This window comes from Zootoca vivipara, chromosome 2 (assembly GCF_965207765.1).
Source record: "Zootoca vivipara chromosome 2, rZooViv2.hap1.1, whole genome shotgun sequence".
In the NCBI taxonomy this organism is placed as follows: domain Eukaryota; kingdom Metazoa; phylum Chordata; class Lepidosauria; order Squamata; family Lacertidae; genus Zootoca; species Zootoca vivipara.
This window is the reverse complement of record NC_142584.1, coordinates 33713007-33733644: the sequence shown is the minus strand read 5'-3', so window position 1 is coordinate 33733644 and position 20638 is coordinate 33713007. Positions and strand designations below refer to the sequence as shown.

At 44.1% G+C, this 20638-nt stretch overlaps 1 protein-coding gene across 2 annotated transcripts in view; it reads right to left on the bottom strand.

Moving 5' to 3' along the window:
- MGAT5B (alpha-1,6-mannosylglycoprotein 6-beta-N-acetylglucosaminyltransferase B) overlaps positions 1-20638 on the bottom strand; it is a 189451-nt gene that overhangs the window by 62834 nt on the left and 105979 nt on the right. For both annotated transcript variants that reach the window (XM_088661601.1, XM_035107960.3), the window contains exons 5-8: positions 10018-10091; positions 6094-6264; positions 4652-4816; positions 3634-3803 (exon numbers count right to left, since the gene is read on the bottom strand). In XM_088661601.1, coding sequence (XP_088517727.1) covers positions 3634-3803; positions 4652-4816; positions 6094-6264; positions 10018-10091 — 580 coding nt within the window. The remainder of the gene's footprint in view (positions 1-3633; positions 3804-4651; positions 4817-6093; positions 6265-10017; positions 10092-20638) is intronic.

The window sequence follows — 20638 nt, the reverse complement described above, 5'->3', positions numbered from 1 at the left end:
TCTGCTTTGCAGAGCCCAAATTGTTTTCATCTCCGTTCCAGTGGGATTGAGTTTTTGTCCTCTACTGCACAACACACAACCAGTGGCATACATTTCCAACTGGGAACTCTCCACACTCAGCACAAAAGTTAGCAGCAAAGGAGTCTTGTCTGGACCCTAACTGATTCAGCTTGACACTTGCACTCTCTTTCCCGGGAGCTGCAAATTGCTGATGATGTTACAACAATTCCTTTGCATGGTTTGCACCAGATAATCATGCACATTTCACCTCTTGGCTGTCAGGATGCATAAAATTGAAGCTAGCAAATACACTAAGAAATGCAAGGGAGTGTGTGTGTGTGTGTGTGTGTGTGTGTGTGATAAAACAATGAAAAAACAGGCATCTAGTTTAACCTACAGGAGTCAAAGTGGGAGCCAGACGTTTTGTCTTCACATCATCACCAACTGAGATCAGGGTTCCTGTATTCTTCCAGGCAGACATAAGAAAGAAATGCTAACTCTTCCCATGAGGCCTGACAGCTGGGACTCTATGATATTTGCACTAAAAGGATGCTACAGTCAAGTTAGGTTTTTGCATGCTCTGACCAAAAATGGTTGGGCAAATTAAAACAATTATGCAAATGTGTTTAAGCTGCAGTATTGAGCTTGTGGTGAAAGTGGTGGGGTGAATTAAACAAAAGAATTAGCTTGAGTTTTGGAGAGTACGCAACCTGTGTCTCTCCAGATGTGTCACTCCAGATGTTGTTGTAGCCCAACTCCCCCAACAGGCTTTGAGTGTAGCACAGTACATCTCCTCAAATTCATGTTGAGAATGAGAACAGGGAAATGGGTCATGTAGCCAAGAATGCACTTTTGGGGGGAACAACCATGGAACCACAGAACAACACAGGATCAAATCACCGTACCCAGAGCAAAGAGTTCCAGAAGCTACAATGCTCCTTTATTTGCCTATAGCCCTGCCTCAACGTTCATTGGTGACAATAATTAAATACATAAACGGCCTTTAGTGCTACTAGGATTTTCTGAGTAATCTCTTCTTCTAAAGCCTTTGTTAGCTCCATAACCAGCTACCCTCCACCCTACTAACCGTTCTGTAGCTGCAATATACAGCAAGAAGCTGAGATGATTTGCAGGGAAGGCTCCACAAAGTGCTACAAAGCAATAAAAAATGTGCTGGTTTCACTGAATAGAAGGCCCTTCTCCTGCCCTTTACAAAAGGAGACGCTTCATGGATTTGTGCTGTGTTACAAAACAGGAGCATGCTGCAGTAAATTAAAAGAGGAGCAGAAGAAATTATGCTTTTTCAGATCCTCTACTGGTAGGAAACCACTTGCAACAGAGAGTGTACTGTCTGTTAGGTATGTGATTGGAAGCTGATGGTGCAGGAGATCTAAGTGCCCAACAAACATCAGAAACCAGTGCTGGAATGCAGAGGCCAAATCTCCTACTGTTCTGAGCATAAGAAAGGGCTTGAACTATGTGAAAGAGAATCACATTGAAAGAGCAGCTACTGCACATTTGTTAAACTGAAACCCCAATATGAGCTTGGCATAGACACAGGGGTTTAACTGTCCCCTTTATGTCCCTTAATCCATCTCCGCCGTTTTCCCATTTCCGCCGTATCAAGCAGTTGGTCCCTTACCTCTTTCGCCCTGATCTGGCCACAGTGATCCATGCGACGGTCACCTCCAGGCTTGATTATTGTAACTCGCTCTACGCGGGGCTGCCCTTGAAGCTGACCCAGAAACTCCAGCGGGTGCAGAATGCCACGGCGAGGCTCCTTACGGGGTCCTGGCCGCGGGATCACATTCATCCAGTGCTTTACCAGCTGCACTGGCTCCCGGTGGAGTATAGGATCAGGTTTAAGCTGCTGGTTTTGACCTTTAAAGCCCTATGCGGCTTGGGACCCTCGTACCTACGGGACCGCCTCTCCTGGTATGCCCCGCGGAGGACCTTAAGGTCCACAAACAACAATACTCTGGAGATCCCAAGCCATAAGGTGGCTAGATTGGCCTCTACTAGGGCCAGGGCCTTTTCAGTATTGGCCCCAACTTGGTGGAATGCTCTTTCACAGGAGACCAGGGCCCTGCGGGATTTGTCATCTTTCCGCAGGGCCTATAAGACAGAGCTGTTCCGCCTGGTCTGACCCCTGTGTTTTCCTCCCTCATGGCTTGGATTTATGGACTACTTAAAATCAGGCTACATTTTAAATTTTAATACTGTACAAGTGGTTGCAGCGGCAACAGCTGTGTTGGCAGCGTGGCCCCTATTGTCAAAATATGGTTGAGAATGTTCAGCAGAAAAATATGTAAAGTGGCATTATTTTCAGAAAATATGTGTATATGTGAAAAAAGAGGAAAGTCTCAGAAATTTTCACAGAGAAATTCCTTCTGAGAAATTCCATCTCAGTATTAGTCATACCAGGCGCTCTAGTTGGGGGACAGGGAGCCTTCTCTTGCAATATTCGACTGTGTTTCTTGTAACATTTACCGGGAAGCTAAGCACTCATTTTAAAAATTGCATTTTTGCGACAGCTAGGGCTGATAAGGGAGCATGCCATTCTGACTGAATCAATGGCTGTTAAATACTAATCAGCCTATCCCTGCTGTGATGTTGTTTGAGCTTTCTTGTTCTTAACCCCCACCAGCAGCAATCCCCACTAGTTAGGATAATTGCTTTCTGCAACTCAGTTTGAGCTGTAAGTAGGGATGAGCTGGAATGAGGAGGGTAATATCCGCTCACACCTTCAGCACTGATGAGAAATGCCCCACTATTGCAGCAAGATATGTTGTTGTTGTTTTGGGGGGGGGGTGCTGCTGCTGGAGGAGAGAATCACTGTGAAAGGGACAAACATGGCAGCCTATTAAGAAAGCATTGCCCCGAATAGGCTTCATTTGTCCTCACATTTCTGATTGGCTAGGATCACTCATGAGGTCAGTCCAAGAACCATGGCCTCCTCATGCTAAGCAGGAACGCTGCATTTTTACTTCCATTATGGAATAATTCTATGAAGAAGAAAGGAATCCCCAACTAAGAGGTAAAGTGGTGCAGCAGCAGCAGATTGTGAAAAACGAGAGACCGAAAACAAACATGAAAAGGCCAAACGTTTTCAGTGACTTAGGGTCTGTTTTGCATCAAGGGCCCCCAAAATTGTGACTTTTTGACTTTTGACCTCCAAGTTGAAATGGGTGGAATTTTGGCACAACCCTAGGTATAAGCAGGCAATGAAATGGAGACAACTTTCCCAGTTTGAGGACCACATTCCCTTCTGAGAAATATTCGAGGAGGGGAGGCACATGTCAGTAGGGCAAAGGGGGACAGAGCAATGGGTGTGAATTTACCTATGTACAGTAGGCTGGTTTCTACACCACAGATTTCCTTCCTCCATCCAGGCAAGCAAAGGGGATTATTAGAGCTCAAGGGGACAGTCTAGTCAGACATGAACATTCAAGGAGGGTGTGAAGCATGGCCAGTGAGGGGCATGGTCGGGGGACAGGACATGCAGCCCCCAAGCCTGAGGTTCCCCACTGCTGTAATCTAAACATTATGACCACAATGAGCAAGAGCCATAGTCCAAAGACATGTTTCAAAACAAATGTCACTGTTCAGCTTCTATTTCATCAACAAACCCACCTCTGGAGCTCCTTCAAAGAAACTGTGATTTTCAGGCTATGGCCCAGAATGAAAAGGACTGCCAAAATATCTGCCCATTGGACCATCTCCCCCAGGGGGCCTCCCTTTAAGACGCGAGGGCTGAAAACGTCTCCTGATTCTTCTGTCAAGAAGCCAATATGGATCAAAATCTAATGAGGGAGGAAGAAGGAGAGGGAGAGAGAGCAAGATATCAATGCTGTGTGTACAAGGGCAAAGCAAATATACAGAGCACATAGCAAAGTAAACTCTCAGGCTAAATCCACCTATTAAATCCCATCAGCACAAGGACGTCCACTTTTGGCAACAAGACTTTCCCCATCTCCCCCTGCAATCTAAGCTAGGTTTCCTCTAACACTCCAGTACAGATTTGGGAAAAAGCAGGGAGGTTCATTGTGGAAGTGGAGTCCTTATAGGAGTCCTTATAATAATTTATAATAATAATAATTTATTATTTATACCCAGCCCATATGGCTGGGTTTCCCCAGCCACCCTGGGCGGCTCCCAACTGAATGTTAAAAACACAACACACCATCAAACATTAAAAACTTCCCTAAACAGGGCTGCCTTCACACGTCTTTTAAAAGTAAGATACTGTAGTTGCTTATTTCCTTGACATCTGGTGGGAGAGCGTTCCACAGGGCAGGTGCCACTACCAAGAAGGCCCTCTGCCTGGTTCCCTGTAACCTCGCTTCTCACAGTGAGGGAACCGCCAGAAGGCCCTTGGCGCTGGATGTCAGTGTCCAGGCTGAACGATGGGGGTGGAGACGCTCCTTCAGGTATACAGGACCGAGGCCGTTTAGGGCCTTAAAGGTCAGCACCAACACTTTGAATTGTGCTCGGAAACATACTGGGAGCCAATGCAGGTCTCTCAGGACCGGTGTTATATGGTCTTTGTAATGATGAGACACTTCAGCTGGATACGGCCTCAGTCTTGCTGTGACTCCACCATACCCACAAATAACAAGTTGGTTCACAAGCAGCAGACTTAATTTTGTACCTGTTTCTGATCTCTCTTTTTGTCTTCTAGCTTCTGCTCCAGTTTATGTGAAGCCCTCAGCCACTGCGTGGCCAAATGCCGAATCCTTTTCTTCATGAAGATCAAAGACTCTTTGCCACTGCCAATCAACTCCAGAAGGTAGGAGAGGTCTCTCTGAAAAGACGCCTAGGGAAACAACAACAGACTCTTCCTGTTAGCGCAAGGTCCATCTGAGCAATGGCCGCCTGAGCAAGGAGATCCTATGGTGCATGTAGGTTACACATGGGCAAAGTATGTTTCCTTTCCCTTCTCCATTTAAACAGGGCTGAAGACAGAGACCTAGCTGGGTGATCTTGTGCCCCTGGCAGAACCTTCCAGATTGTGCCTCCAACCCATGGACAAATTAGTTCTCCTTTCCACCTCTCCTACAACCCCCCCTCCACCCATTCAATTCACCCTCTATTAAAAAACCTTTTCTTATGAGGCAATAATCTATATTTTTATTTATACACATATTTATGGACATATTTTTAGCCTATTTTGTGCCTCCCTCTCACCTGCGCCCCTGGCGGGGGCCCACCTCTCCACCCCTTAGCTACGGCCCTGGCTTAAGATGCCTCATGATTGGAGCGAACACATTCAGACACCAAGGGCCAGCCAATATGTTCAGTGCCATCTTTAATATTAACTGTGATATAGGTACAGCTAATTTGTTGATTAAAGTATATCAATTTTGATGTGCAACTAAATGCTGTAGTGTAGAGTGCTTCTATTCGTAGTTCCATCCACCCACCCATAATTCTTCTCCAAGATACCGCACTCAATTTCCTCTCCCCTGTGTATGTTGGGGAAGGAAGTGATGGGAGAATTTCCAGGGTGGATAGAATGGGCTTATACACTGTTTTCATGGGCTACCATTTTGCTAGGTATACTTGTTGCTTGAAGGGTTGACAACAGCCTTGTCCCCATACCCACTCCCCACTTCCTGTCCATCAGGCAGATGGAAGAGACTCCTGGGACCAACTTCCTGCAAACTTCCTGCAAACTTCCAACTTCCTGCAAACTACTGCTGCCACTCAGGGACGTGAACACCCCACCCACTGGCACCAACACCTTACTGGGAGTAGTATGGCAGGGAGGAAAGAGGGGCAATGTTGCACCAGGTCACAGAGTAGACTGAGGGATCATTACCCATTTCTCCTCAGCTCAGACAGGAGCACCCTAGCCTGAGTGCGAGGCCTTGCCCCCCACATAATCTTTGACATAACCACCACTGGGCATGATCTTTCTCTCTTGCCCTTCCCATACTCGGCCAGGGACAGTAATCTTTTCTCTCACTGCTGCCTACTCCTGTAGTCTGAGAGCATTGAAACCAACCTGTTTCAGACAAAAACAAAAACAACCTTTGTCAAATAAGGGAGGATGTAACTTGACTGGCATGATTCAAGGCCTACAAGCTTCACCTGCGCTCTGGGTGGTGGCATTGTGGAAGATGCAGCCGCTGTCTGATTTCGCCAAGGCAGCACGGGGCAAAACCACTCGACTTCGCTGAGGTAGATGAGGAATGAGCACTCTGTGCCGTCCACACCAAAGAATGCATAGCAGGGGTCTGATGTCCACCTGGCTCTCATCCACTGAAAGGCAAAGGGGGGGAGTATCGGTTAGGTCAGCCTTTACACAAAAAAAGTAACAAACAGTGGAGCTTCTGAGTGCAATAAATTATATCAAGGATCATCAGATTAATTCTTGGATTTACACTAAGAGGCTAACATTTCTAGAGGTTGAGCTCATCTCTTTGGACTTTATCGGGGGTATGATGCATGAGTATTGGCAAATTATTGGCTTAATTTGAAGAATTAAGGTATTTATATGGCAGAAAGAGATCCTGTTAAAGGAAAGAAAGCAAAAGGATGCAGTGAAAATACAGACTTTCAGACTAGGCAGGTGTAGTCAACAAAACAGCTCCTGAAATTTTTATTTGATTTTTCTTTAAAAAAAAATTATTAAAAACCGCAGGTGGTTTACAGCATAAAAATACAAAAGGAGAACATTAAATACATAACAAAACAAAACAATAACCCCCCTGTTACGGGAGCTTAATTTGTTCAATAGAAACTGTGAAAACAATTCTGAGTAAGTATAGGAAATTCTCATAAGATTTGTCGGTGGCACCAATCTAAGGGACAAAATCATTGCAGAAAAGGATAAAGATCTGAAATATGTATATTTATTGATATATTTATAGAGCACATTTTCATTTAAAAAAATACAGCAAAGCTGTATACATGTATGTGTAGGCCAGGCATCCCCAAACTTCGGCCCCCCAGATGTTTTGGACTACAATTCCCATCATCCCTGACCACTGGTCCTCTTAGCTAGGGATCATGGGAGTTGTAGGCCAAAACATCTGGAGGGCCGCAGTTTGGGGATGCCTGGTGTAGGCTAATACACAATGGTATTTTATTCCCTTTCTTATACTGTATGTAAGTAAAATGACACATGCAAAGCAGCCCTAGGAAAATGATTCAATAAACTTACTATATTATTATTATTATTATTATTATTATTATTATTATTATTAGAATTAGAATTAGAATTTATATACTGCTCTATACCTGGAGGTCTCAGGGCGGTTCACCTCTTTAAATAGAATAGAATTTTTATTACCCAGTAAACTCATCTAAAGCTTTTATCTAAAAATGGATAGGAGATCCTGCCAAGGAGCTTACATTTTATCCGTTAGCTTAGATCTCACAAAGCTTATTTTGCTTATCACTGAGGTCTGTTATCACTGATCAGCACAGGTTGTGGAGGAATAAATAATATCACAGCACTTCAGATGAAAAAATGCCAGAACAAAAGCAAGCCGGCTGATAAGTGTAGAAAGTGCCTGATCCTTATCTGCAGTGGTTTTGCCCCACAGAGCGAAGCTAACACATGTATTCTTTCCCCCAGAAAAGCAGAGCTAGACTCCCTCCTGATATTCTGGAAATGGCTCCACTGATGGAGGTTGTGGTCAAAAACTTATGGAGGCCACCGGGTTCAAGAAAGGCTGATCCCTGTGCTAAAGAGAAATAAATGTAGTGAGGTTCTCTAATCTCACAAGGTGATTTTGCATGCAAAGCAATAACCCAGGCTTCCAGTTCTCCGTGTAGATCTATCATCCTCCTTAATTGCTGGTGCCAGCCTCTTCCAAACTTAACTACACAAACGAAGCCACTCAGGAGACAGCCCTCCACTCCCGATATGTAAAACACACCAATCATCCAGACAGGAGATCGAATTACTGCCTCCAGCAATTAAATTACACTTAAAATTTAACCCCGCCATGGAAGAGGATGGGAGAAAATGACCGCTATGTAGCTGGGACAATCTGAGTAATGCAACGGTTGTGTCTTGTTAATCTGGTGGTTAATTTATTTTGTCAAGCTGCAGGATGGGGGGCATGCAGGCTTAAATAATAGCTGAAGGGGTGCAGTGGGGGGGGATGACTTCATGTTAATTTTACTGTTAAGCTAAATGGGTCGGTGCAGATAGAGCTGGACACAATTGCACTGCCCAGTCAAATGCCTGAGTTGTGTTCAAGTCAAGACAATGTGCTGCTCTAAGCAGAATGTGGTACTCAAAACCAGCATCAGGTTACAACACTTTGCTTGTTCCCCAGAGCAAAGATAACGCTTGAGATTAAAAACAAGCAAGACAATAAATCCATTGGTGCTTCCTTTGCATTTTGTTGCATATGAATAATTAACAGAGATATAAATGCTACATTAGTCCATGAATCATGCAAGGCAGGGCAACCTAGTTGCTCAGACTTCACACAAAGAAGGTGTGCATCCCCACACTCTCTCTCAATGAATATTTCATAGAATTGTAGAGTTGAAAGGGACCCAAGGGTCATCTAGTCCAACCCCCTGCAATGCAGGAATCTCAGCTAAAGCATCCATGGCAGATGGCCATCCAACCTCTGCTTAAAAGCCTCCAAAGAAGAAGAGTGCGCAACACCTCTCATGTCTCTTTACAAGGCTAGACTAGAGGTCTTCTTTCCCCGAATTTAGGGCTGTCCAAAAATGTTTGATCTGAAAAGAGAGACACCCTGGCCACCTCATGTAAGAAAAGCACAATCTACTCATCCACCTCAACAAATCTGGTCCCTTGAAACTAATGAAGTTCTACCCACCCTACCTTTTGGGGGGAGGCATCTTCTTTTTGCCGTTACCCTCCTCCTTCAAATGACCAACATTAAATCTCCGAGAAGGTAGGGAGGCCTTCCTCAAGCTGGTGCCCTCCAGATGCTTTTGGACTCCAACTCCCATCAGCCCAGCCACCATGGGCAATAGTCAGGGATGATGGGAGTTGACTCTCACCACCACAAGCAGGAAGAGCACTGTTGCAGTCAGGTCCTGCTTGTGGGCTTCCCAGTAGCCAATCAGAACCCTGTATGAGAAGAGGATTCTAGACTAGACGGGGCTTGATCTTCTTCTGTTCTTATCTGGTGGGGGGGGGGGCAATATATAAAATCTAGGAGAATATCTTCCCTTAAAGTTCAGAGTTGACCTCTAGGGCCACAGCACACACACACACACTAAGTGGGACTGCCACATTTCCAGGTAGGCTTCAAAGAAATGAAGTTATTTCAATGGCTCTTAGTGTCCAAAAAGTACACATTAAATAAGAACAGGTTTTTTTTAAGCTTGCAAGCTTCTGCCTGCTTATAATGAGTACAGCCTCTTGTTGCAATAAACAGTAACTCCCTTAAGTTGTCCCTTACCCTCTCTGAGCACCATATTCACAGCCATAGTAGCTAAAGGGGGACTTCAGGACTGATTAAGCATAGTAAGGGAGACAGGGATCTTGAAAAGTCCACCCTGAGCCAGCGGGGTACTTGAGTGGGCAGCAGAGCTGGACAGGTCAGGTGCGTGTTGTCAGTTTGGAGCACAATCACTTGAGGGCAGGCGGCACCAGCTGCTCTTGATTTGTTCTCAACAAGAAATCTCCCTCTTCTAAGGAATAAGACACCATTCTGTTGTATCACTAAACCAAGAAGTTGTGTGCTAGAATTTTGTTTAGGTGGAACAAATCCTTATCCTTGGTGGGGTAGGGCAGCCACTGGTCCAACTCTGGATCATGGAAAACTTGACTTAACTATCACTGTTCATTTCCCCAGGTGATCTCTGAAACACTACCCTGGTAAAGAGAAAAATGCATTGAAAAGATGTTTTCTCACATCGTAATAATTTGGTTTACTGCTGCAGTGCTCGCTGGAACAGTGTGTGAACAAAAAAAAAGATTCCATCTTCTTTTAACTGTCATCCAAAGAGACACATTGCTTTCATTTCTACCTTTTTTTTCTGTTCAGAGCATCAATCTGAAGCTACTTTACTCACCTCCACTTTCCCAGAGCAGTCGGGGTACTTGGCATCCCTAGGCACCTCACACTGGTCCCGTCTGCCTTCTATTGCTGTTGAGTACAAACACACATGGGAGTGGTTAGTTCTGAGCTCAGATTCTGGTACCAAAGGGAGCTTGCTAAGAATGCCAGCTTTCTTTTCTGTTTTAAAGGAATAGAGTCGTGCTCACATTATTCAATCTGGGCTTCAGTTCCAAGAAACTGGGTCCTGTCTCTCCTCCCTCTGTCCCACAAAACACCCCATCATAGATCCTATCCAGGCACCGGAATCCAAGGACTGGCAACCCCAACCTTCCCTAAACAACATTATGTGCGAACAGCCTCCTATTCTAGCAAATCAGGAACTCACTTCTAGACTCACTGCTTAAATACTGGTGCATGCAGAAAGTCAAGACTATTTCTCATGGCATTATTTTTCTACAGCACTTTTCATTAGCTTTGATGCTGGGGTTAACATTGTGCATGGTTAGCAATGAGACACTTTTTTATTGAACTGCTAATTTATATGCCACTTCCTATTTCAACAGAAGTCTCTAAGGAGTTTACAAAAAGCAATCAGTATAGGGAAGACAATACAAATTCCTCATTCAAAACCAAACAATAATAATGATTATTAATACTAATAATTCCACATTTTAAGTAACACGGTTAAATAAATATCACTAAACAATGTACGTAACTAAAATGACCTAGAACCACAAAAGACAATGTCATATTAAGCATCAAAATATATCACGGTCCATCAAAATGCTACAGAATTGCAATATATCGTCTCAAAAAACTCATATTGTTGGCATCTGTCTGTCTCAGGCCAAACTGCTGGAGAATCACGGGGCTTGTTATGGCTGCAGAGACCGGTACAGATTTTTCCTCAAGGTTTAATCCCAAAGCCATTCTCACAAACGATTATAGCCGCAAGGCAGCAGGTGTTTAGGTTCAGAGTTTTCCATTTCCTAGATGGGCTATGTTCCCAGATTGATAAGCCTCATCTAGCCATCTCATATATATCTATATATCTATATCTATATCTATATCTATATCTATATCTATATCTATATCTATATCTATATCTATATCTATATCTATATCTATCTATCTATCTATCTATCTATCTATCTATATATATATATATATATTGCAGCAGCAGCAGCAGCAACAACAACAACAACAACAACAACTCAGCAGCTGGGAAGGGAAGTTCAGGGATATTTTTTAAAAATAGTTTTATAAGTTGTGTGTCTTTGTTTCTCAATTTGATCCTTTTACGTGGTTTTCTATGTTTTGTGGTATTTTATGCATTGTGATTTGCTGTCATTTTTATTGATTGTAGATTGGTAATTCTTTATTGTGGTTGATAAGCACGAACTGTTTAGTTATTATCTGTTGATGTTTAATTTTACCGTTTACTATTAGATACTGATTTATCTAATAGAGTCCCATGGACTGCAATATGATCAAACCTATCCATTCTTAAGGAAATCAGCCCTGAGCGCTCACTGGAAAGACAAATCCTGAAGCTGAGGCTCCAATACTTTGGCCACCTCAAGACTCCCTGGAAAAGACCCTGATGCTGGGAAAGATGGAGGGCTCAAGGAGAAGGGGATTATAGAGGATGAGATGGTTGGACAGTGTTCTCGAAGCTACGAACATGAGTCTGACCAAACTGCAGGAGGCAGTGGAAGACAGGAGTGCCTGGCGTGCTCTGGTCCATGGGGTCACGAAGAGTCAGACACGACTAAACGACTAAACAACAACAACAACTGATATATTGTTGAATGTTGCTTTGTTTGATATAAGTTGTCTATTTTAGTTATTGTGACTTTTATATTGGATCAGATTGTTACTATTAATATTTGGTGTTTTATTATGTTTTTATGTGTTGGAAGCCACCCAGAGTGGCTGTGGAAACCCAGCCAGATGGGCGGGGTATCAGGTGTGTGTGTGTGTGTGTGTGTGTGTGTGTGTGTGTGTGTGCAATAATCATTTTCCTGCACATTAACACCACATAGATCTAATTAAGGTCCTTTCCCCAGAGGGTGGCTTTTAGGCTGCCCTAGAGAAGCTCATGGGACCCAGGTATGGGGAAATTGTCCGGTTCTGAGATCAAGGACACTAGACAACCCCTGAGTTTAATATCCAACTAACTCCCACTCAGAGTAGACCCACTGAAATTAATAGACTCATGTTATCATGTCCATGCATTTCAATGGGTCTCCTCTGAGTTGAACTAGCATTAGATACACCCCATGTGTAAGAACTTCCTTCAGCCCAGGTGACTGTGTGTTCATGGAAAGATTTACATAGAGTATATAAAGGAACCCTACCCAGGGGGGCATTAAGAACAGGTTAAGACACTGGGCCCTGTGGACTAAATCACACTCAAAGCCTCATTGTTGGAAGTTGGAAGCAGCTTTTGCATGCTTCTATCTGTTGTTCAGAACCTAACCAAGGAATGATGACATTGGAAGGGGGCAGTTGAAAAAAAAATATATCATATATATGCCACACTTCGATTTCCTATGATAATGAAAGCAAAATGGAAGTTAAAAAAAGTGTTTCTTGGCATTGCTCTATTGTATGGTCTTACATTTCTTCTCAGATTACAGAGCATGCTAATGGTTGGCCAGCATTTTGCCTCCAGTCAATGCCCCCCCCCCAAAAAAAATTGTACCTAATGAGGCATGTGCGTGACTCTAAAGGAGCACATGAAAGCCCTTCAAAATATAGACATTTTCAAATTGCAGCAGAAAATTGTACAGGCAATCAGTCAAGTGCAGAACCATCTAATGAGACAAACAATAGCAACACCTACAGGCACAAAGCCCTTTCAGAGAAACTCAGAAGTAAAGCATGGAGTTCTGTCTTTGAAATAAACACCCAAACACCATGCCCAACAGTTTGAGTAAAAACTTGCTTACTCAGGTTTTATCCCCCAGGAACCAGAAGGCCATTATTCAGCTTCAGGCTGTATATCCACAACATCCCTGTGGGACAGGGGTATCCATTCCCCAATGAACAACATTCTAGAGACCACGTATTGGTGGTGTACAGAACAGTGAATGGACCAAGTGAACAGGCAGCAACAACAAAGGAAGGAACAGCAGAACCAGGAGGCTCCAGGGGTTGGCAGAGGGACCCTGAGTCAGGGTTGGGCTTTAACAGTTGTCCAATGGTGCCAGCCTTGGAGCCAGATGAACTGGAGTTTAAAAAAGGGGGAGCTGCTACTTCCTAGGCACTTAATTGTAGCACCGACCAAGCCCAGTTTGGGATAATGATCCATTATTCATACTGTACATGGGGAAAGCTAAAAGGAGCTGGCCAGTGAGGGTGCTATAAACTATTTATAACATGCTCCATTTGTTTTCAAGCACAAATTGCAGAAGCCTATGCAATTATTCATGACCTTAAAGTTAAACAAAGTCCTTTGGCACCCCAATTCTTCATTAGGAACCATAGCTGCAGATTAAAGACAAACATTAAACACTGGTATTAGAACAGGAACAGGCAATATTTTATCGACTCCCTTGCACCTCTTTGGGTGTCAGGGAGAGAGGTGGCAGAAAAAGCCATTTGGCGCATTGAGCCACAGCTGGACAAAGAAAGATGAGCAAGAGAGTCAATATTTAATACTTTAGGGTCACAGCAGGAGAGCACAGTGAGACAACCAGTCATAAAATGCTCTTGTATCTGCCACATTAATCATCATAATGAAATCCATTTGCAATTTCAAAAGATTTAGTCGTTGATCCAGGAAGGCAAAAGCTTCATTTTCAACATGGGTGTTGTCCGCACTTCAGCTTCCTGTTGCATCATCCTACAGAATGTTCAGCAGCAAATATTACACAGTGTCAGAAGGAGATAAAACATTTTTATTTTATCTACAGGGCCGATCCACCCATAAGGCAAGGTAAGGCAACTGCCTTGGGAGGCAGGATCCACAGGGGCAGCAGATCTGACCTCCAAAAAATGCATTGCCTGCTACCACTGCCACTGCAATGGCAGCAACAGCTGCAGCACACTCATTGGAGGCTGGATTTGCCGCCTCCTTGGCAGCCAAAACACATTTACAGCAGCCTTTTGGTGAAAAGAAGGTGTTTCTGGTCTCCTCCCACCCTTGTTCCCAGTGTAGATCTTTAGTTCCCCTTTATTCCCAATGTTGATCGACACTCACCCCTTCTTCCCTGGCCGGAAACAGGGGATTTTGTGGTTCACCTCAGGGGCCAAAATGTCTTGGGCCAGACCTGTTTATATAGCACCCTTAATGTGCACAGCACTTTACAACTAAAAGACAGGTCCCTGCCCTGAGGAGCCTACACAGGGCAGGCAGTCAAGCTGAGGGTGGGGGACCTGTGGGCCTCTGAATGTTGTTGAACTTCAGCTGCCATCTTCCCTGACCACTGGTGACTATTGCTGGATTGGGCTAAAGGGAGTTGGAGTCCAACAAGAACTGGAGGGCTACAGGTCACTCATCCCTGCAATAGGGGGATAGAAGGAAGATGGAGACAATGGCAGATGAGAAATGATCCTTTCATGAACTTAGGCCTTGTTTAAACAGGGTAAAACAGAATGCCCCCCACAAAAGGGACAATAGAAAATCTCTACGAAATACGTTGTGGGAAGTAAATGCTGCAGTGACTCAAGAAGATGCAGACAAGGATTTGAGTTGTACAGTACTGCATTGCGAGTGGGTCAATTGAAATCGGTGACAGATTTTATCCAACACTATTTATTCATAAGGCAGGTGAATAAGCAAGAGAGGTATTTAATACTTTTCAGTTTGATGACAATGCAAATAATAAATGGTCATGTCTGGATTTGAAATATTGAATCTGAAGCACACTCAGAAGAAATATTAAACATGAAAGCTGCATATTCTTTATTAGAACTCGGAATGAAAGAGAAAGCACGAATAAGCGGATGAAATAGTGATTGCTTTAAAGTTGTTGGCACAAACCCGTGCATTTGGGGAGCTGAGTGAATCACTAAAAACTGCATAGTGTGATCAGGCAGGCAGAGATCCAGGTTTGCATGAGAGATTGGTTTAGTTCTCGAGCATGCCTTTGATATGACGCACAGAGCAGTAGAAGTGGCTACAAAGCAGCTGAGAGGACTAGCGGGGGGCACAGCTTAAAACAAGAGGCTGCCCTACAGTCCAAAGCTATCAGTAAGAAGGTGAGGCAGGCAGCCTCAGAACAAAAGATGCCCCTACTTACAAAAATCTTTCGAAAGAAAGAGTACTGCGGGTAACAGTGTGTACTACAAGTACATCATCAGACAGTATTTGTAAAACATTCAAAGCACTGCAAGTTGAACCGTTTAATCATTAAAACACCAGATTTTCTTTTTAACACCCCACCCCAAAATACTTCTTGCATTCAGTAAATGCAATCAGAATTGCTAGTGTGTGTGTAAATAAAGTGACTCAGCTGGAATTCGAGGCAGTATATTACTGAGTCTAAGGCCATGAATAAATTTTTAAATGGGGAACCTGGTGCTTCCAGCCAGATGTTGGAGTACAACTCCCAGCATTCCTGATGGTTGGCCGTTCTGACATGGGCTGATAGGAGCTGCAGTCCAACATCTGGGGACCACCAGCTCCCTGCTGCTGACGTAAATGAAGGCAAGACACATTGTTAATAGAGAAAACCTAATGCTAAACTAGGCGCTGAACAAAACTAAGGGGAGAGGAAATGGCAGCGCTCCTAAAGGACCAAGGAAGGAAGAGACATTTTCAATGATGTCGCTCAGGGGGCAATCAGGGTGGCCATGCTATGTGACTTCACAGATACCACTTAAAGAACTTTTGAATTTTAGTAGTGTATATGTTTAAAAAGTGAACAACCTCTTTTAACTTGCCTCCAGTGCTTGTTCCGTGTGTGTGTGTGTATGCGCGCGCGCGCAAATGAAACTCTGGTGTAGGGCCCAGCTTGCAACTGTTGCTAGTCCTCTGGCTTGACAACCCATAGGCTAATAATGGAGCTCTGTAACCATTCTATGACAATTGCCCACTTCTGTGTTAGCTTCCAACTTATTTAATTTTTAAAAAGCCCTGCCATGACAAACAAGAATGGCAGACTCCATGGGAATCTTTGCCCCTAGGTAAAATCATAGCATCATTAAAGTCAGCTTCAAAACCCATCCTGCAGCAGGAGAAAGGGGAGAGTTGTGCGCAATGGGGAAGACAGGAGACACACAAAAAAGGTGAATAAATCAAGCTTTCAAAGGAGAGGTTTACGGGTACTCGTGGGATTCAAGGCAAGCATTTTTAATGGTGTCTGTTGGGGATTATTTTCTTTGCTGGATTAGTAGGAAACAAACACATCATTGTTGCATGATTAAAGTGATTCCCTCAGTAATCTCCTTCTTAGCACATTAACCCACTGGAAAAGGCGGGGGGGTGTTAGTTGTGCCACATGCCAAGAAGGGGTGTTGAAGTGGGAAGTGCAGACAAGCGCCCCCACAATGGATGTGCGCTGCCATAGGAACACACTTCTTCCCTGCAGTGTGCTGCTACTGCTGCTGACTTAGGCATGGCTTGCAGTTCTCTGACTGTTAGCTTTCCCGCTAATGATGTATGGTGTGCTCAGCTCACCAAGTGCTTTGCAGACATTAACTCTTCCTTTCCCGAAGAGTCATGTGAGGCCAGCATTGAAGAGTTCTCCTCTCTCCCCACACCCTCCCTAACTCCTTCCCTAAACTGCCTAAGAGAACTGAACGTGCAAATCCCAATGAATCAATTTCACCAGTTTTTAACGACCGTGGTAGGAAGAAAGATGAGGAGAGGTACAGCTCACTTCTTGTAGTGCAGGAGAGGGCCAGCAGTGGAACGATGCCATCGGTGTTTATCTTATGATGTATGAGGGGAAATAAATGGCCGGGAGGACTTTTAGAGAAAGCTGCTAGAGAGAATGTAACCAAGACAGGGACATGGGCAGAAAGCTAACCCTTCCAGCCCTGCATGTGACAAACACGGTATCTGAGGGTGCTTGCTTTCTACAGCAGGAATGGTCAGATGCACTTTGCTTGTGCCTTTGGAAAACACAACAAATACACAACAAATGTTGCCTGAAAAGAGGAAACACACCACCAAGAAAGGAAGACAAAAGGGATAGAGGTTTGCGTTACATTGGCATATGCTAATTTTATATGCCTTTGTGAAAATTTAGAAATAATTGCTATAATTTAAAGGGAAACACCATACATCTCGCCATAATCAGGAAGACTGTGACCAGGTGACCTATGTGCTGCCAACAGTATTAACTGTTGATGGGCAATTTCAAGGCCCCTGTTTCCCCTTCTTTAAACGGGACTGTTCAAGGCCCCTGTTCCCCCTTCTTTAAAGTGGGGAAAACATCTGCTGGAGTTTGCTTTCCCCGCCTTCCTCCCATTCCTTTTTCCTCATGTTCCATGTCTTCTTAGAATGTGAGCCTGTGGGAAGGGACTTTCTACTGCTTTTTTTCTTGGTTAAATGCTGGGGCACAAACACCGCATAGGCGCTGACTCTTAGGGGCCAAGGCAATTTCACCACCACCACCCCATGTAATTTTTGAGGGGGGCAAGTCCCCTCCATTTTCAGAGGGCGTTTGGCTCCACCCCCTGACTCCTCACGTCATGTATGTGATGTCTGGATGTTGTGAGACATCATGTCGGGCCCCCTCAAGGAACCAGAGAAGCTGGCGTCTCTGAAACACCACAAACGAATAAGTATAAAGCCTCACTTTGACAGCCTTTCAAGCAGAGGACTGGGCCATGTAAATTTTGAAACAAGAGCAGCTAACCTGTTTAGATGAGGTGAGGGGCAATGGAGAGGGGCAGGGGATATTCAACCCTTTTCTGTCCATGTTATGCTTCCTAGCTTCTTGTTAGGATCAGAGCAGAACCAGACAATGCCTCTTCCTCTGTGAAGGAATCTTTTGCCGGATGTAGCATATATAGGTATCAAGGGCAATCAATCAGAGACTGACAAACCTTCTGAGGCTGCATACGTACTATACCTTTAAAGCACATTTGAAGCACATGTAGCCCCCCTCAAAGAACTCTGGGCGCTGTACATTAAGTCATAGAGTTTTTGGGAACCATAACTCTGTGAGGGCTTAACTACAATGACAAGATTGTTCATGTTTGGTGAGAGACACTTTTGTCATAGACATCTTGCAGTTAGGGGAGAGGAGATGGGGGGAGAGGGGAGAGAGGGGTGGTGGGTATTGTTCTTTCATTCTACGTATTGCCTATTGTAATTGAAAGTGGAAACAATAATGTACCCTTCTCTGCTTATCTGGTTGCTTTATAACACAAAAAACTTTAATAAAAACTAATTTGTTTTTTAAAAAATTGTGACAAGAATTCTTTGAAGGGAAAGAATGTGTTTCAAATGTGTTTTAAAGTGTGTACAAAGCTCTCATTCTAATCTAGAAGGATCCCTACTCACAGAAATGACAGATTTGAGGGACTGAATTTCAACTCCAGTCCTGCCCAACTTTTTCCAGAGTGGAGCCAGATGGCTTTGTCCATTTCAGTTCTCAATTTCAGACACATCAGAATAAAGGATGTTAGAAGCAGGCTGAGGATGAGAGGAAAAGATTCCGAGGGCATGTGCAAATTGCCCTGGATCCATTGGGCTGCCTCTGATCCCTATGGTACAGACACATGTCATGTTTCACAGCCATACAGCTGATTGAGAACAGCAGTCGATGAGCTCAGCATGTGCAATCTACACAGCTGGCTTCCTGTGATGTCCCAAGGATAAAGGTATCTATCTTTAGTCCCAATTCACATCCTGAACATTTGTTTTGAAAGAAATGTCATCATGCTTTTCAGGCCAATTTGCCAAATACCGCGGATCACTAAGCAGTCAGTGGTGTCTCCACTTAATACTGAATACTGTATAGTATTCTTTACCAGGGATAGCAGACCACACATTAAGAGGCTGTAGCTGGAAAAAAAAGAGAGAGGAATAAGATTGGAGGAAGGGAAGCTGGGAGAGGGGAGGGCGAGTCAGGGACTGCACTGTTCTATTGCAATAATGTGAAAACCCCAATGAACTATGGATAAAAAATGCAATTCTCTCTCTCCCTTTCCCCCCCTCTCTCTCCATATACACCCACACCAGCTACAGCATTTTCATCTCTGACATTCAGTGAGTTAGCACGTTATATGGTGCTCATGATTGCATGCTCAGATAAGGAGATAAGGGTTGGGATAAATGAGTGTCTGCTCTTGCCACAGATTAAGATCTATTAAGTTAGGGAAGTTTCCATCGCTGCAACATGCCTCCCAGTTGTGGGTATTACTCAGGGAAGAGTTCCCAAAACACACTCCTGAATCCCTGGGAAGCTTGACTTTTTATGTAGTTCACAGAGTAGCAGTTTCCCATGGGCTGCTACCGTAGTTACAGGTGGTCTTGCATCTCATTTTCTGTGCCTGGAACGGCCCAGACTTTCCAGTGTTGAGCGATTATTCATTTTGCTGCCAGATGGCTCAGTGGAACCATCCTTCTTCTCCTCTTGATAATCCCCCACCTGGCAGGTATGTAGCCGATTATAGTGCGGATTTATTTTGGAGTGGCTTATAGGTTGTTGCTTTTAATCTGTGTAGTTATACGATGTATTTTATGGATTAAGTGTTTGCATAACTTCAAGTTCTGCATTTGTTCACATTTTGTTCATCCCAACTTGTTGTTTTGTACTTTCCAGTTGGGCTTGATTTCGTTTTAGCTTCTTTCATTGACATGTAATTGGATTGTGCAAAGTGCCAGAGCCTGCTGGTTGGACAGTAGGGCTGCCGTAATAAAGGACGCTGGCATGACTAAAAACACCAGGAGAAACATTAGCATGCATTGGCATAACTCAGGATCCTCTAGCAGGTATCTACACCCACTACTTCATTTGCACTCCACACACCTTTGCTTTCACTCCTTGTAGTCAGAGGCTTGAATCCAACTGATACAAACTTTTGGATTTTCTCTAAGTACTCTTCTCTAGATCAATTCCCTGCCCCTTTGTTCTAGAATAAACCCCTTCAGAACCTATAAGAAGTTGCATTTCCAGTCCTTGGGCTTCTTCTAGTCCTTGTGGGTCTTCTCATTGACGAGACCAGACATAGGCAAACTCAGCCCTCCGAACCTTTTGGGACTACAACTCCCATCACTCCCAGCTAACAGGGCCAGTGGTCAGGGATGATGGGAGTTGTAGTCCCAAAACATCTGAAGGGCCGAGTTTGCCTATGCCTGGACTAGACTGTTCCACTCCAGATTGCCCCATCCCTACATCAGCTTCACTCCTCTTCTTATCACCCCCTTCCCAGTGTCCCACACCTCATTTCCACTTTTGTGATTATGCCATATGCTTAGTTAGGGACCTAAAGGAACATGCAGCCTCTGCTTGGGGAAACCTTGTACTGCTCTGCTAACCCCCCCGCTTCCCACAACTGACCACCTAACTAATTCCACAAGCATCTCCCACCAAAGAAAAATTCTCCTCTCCCTCCCTCTTTTCTCATACACTATCCACACTCTATTTTTTCTTTTCCAGCTCTTACTGTGCTTCTATATTTCTATTGCCCTCATTCTGCCAAGAGCCAGGTTGCTCCCAGCCAACCCT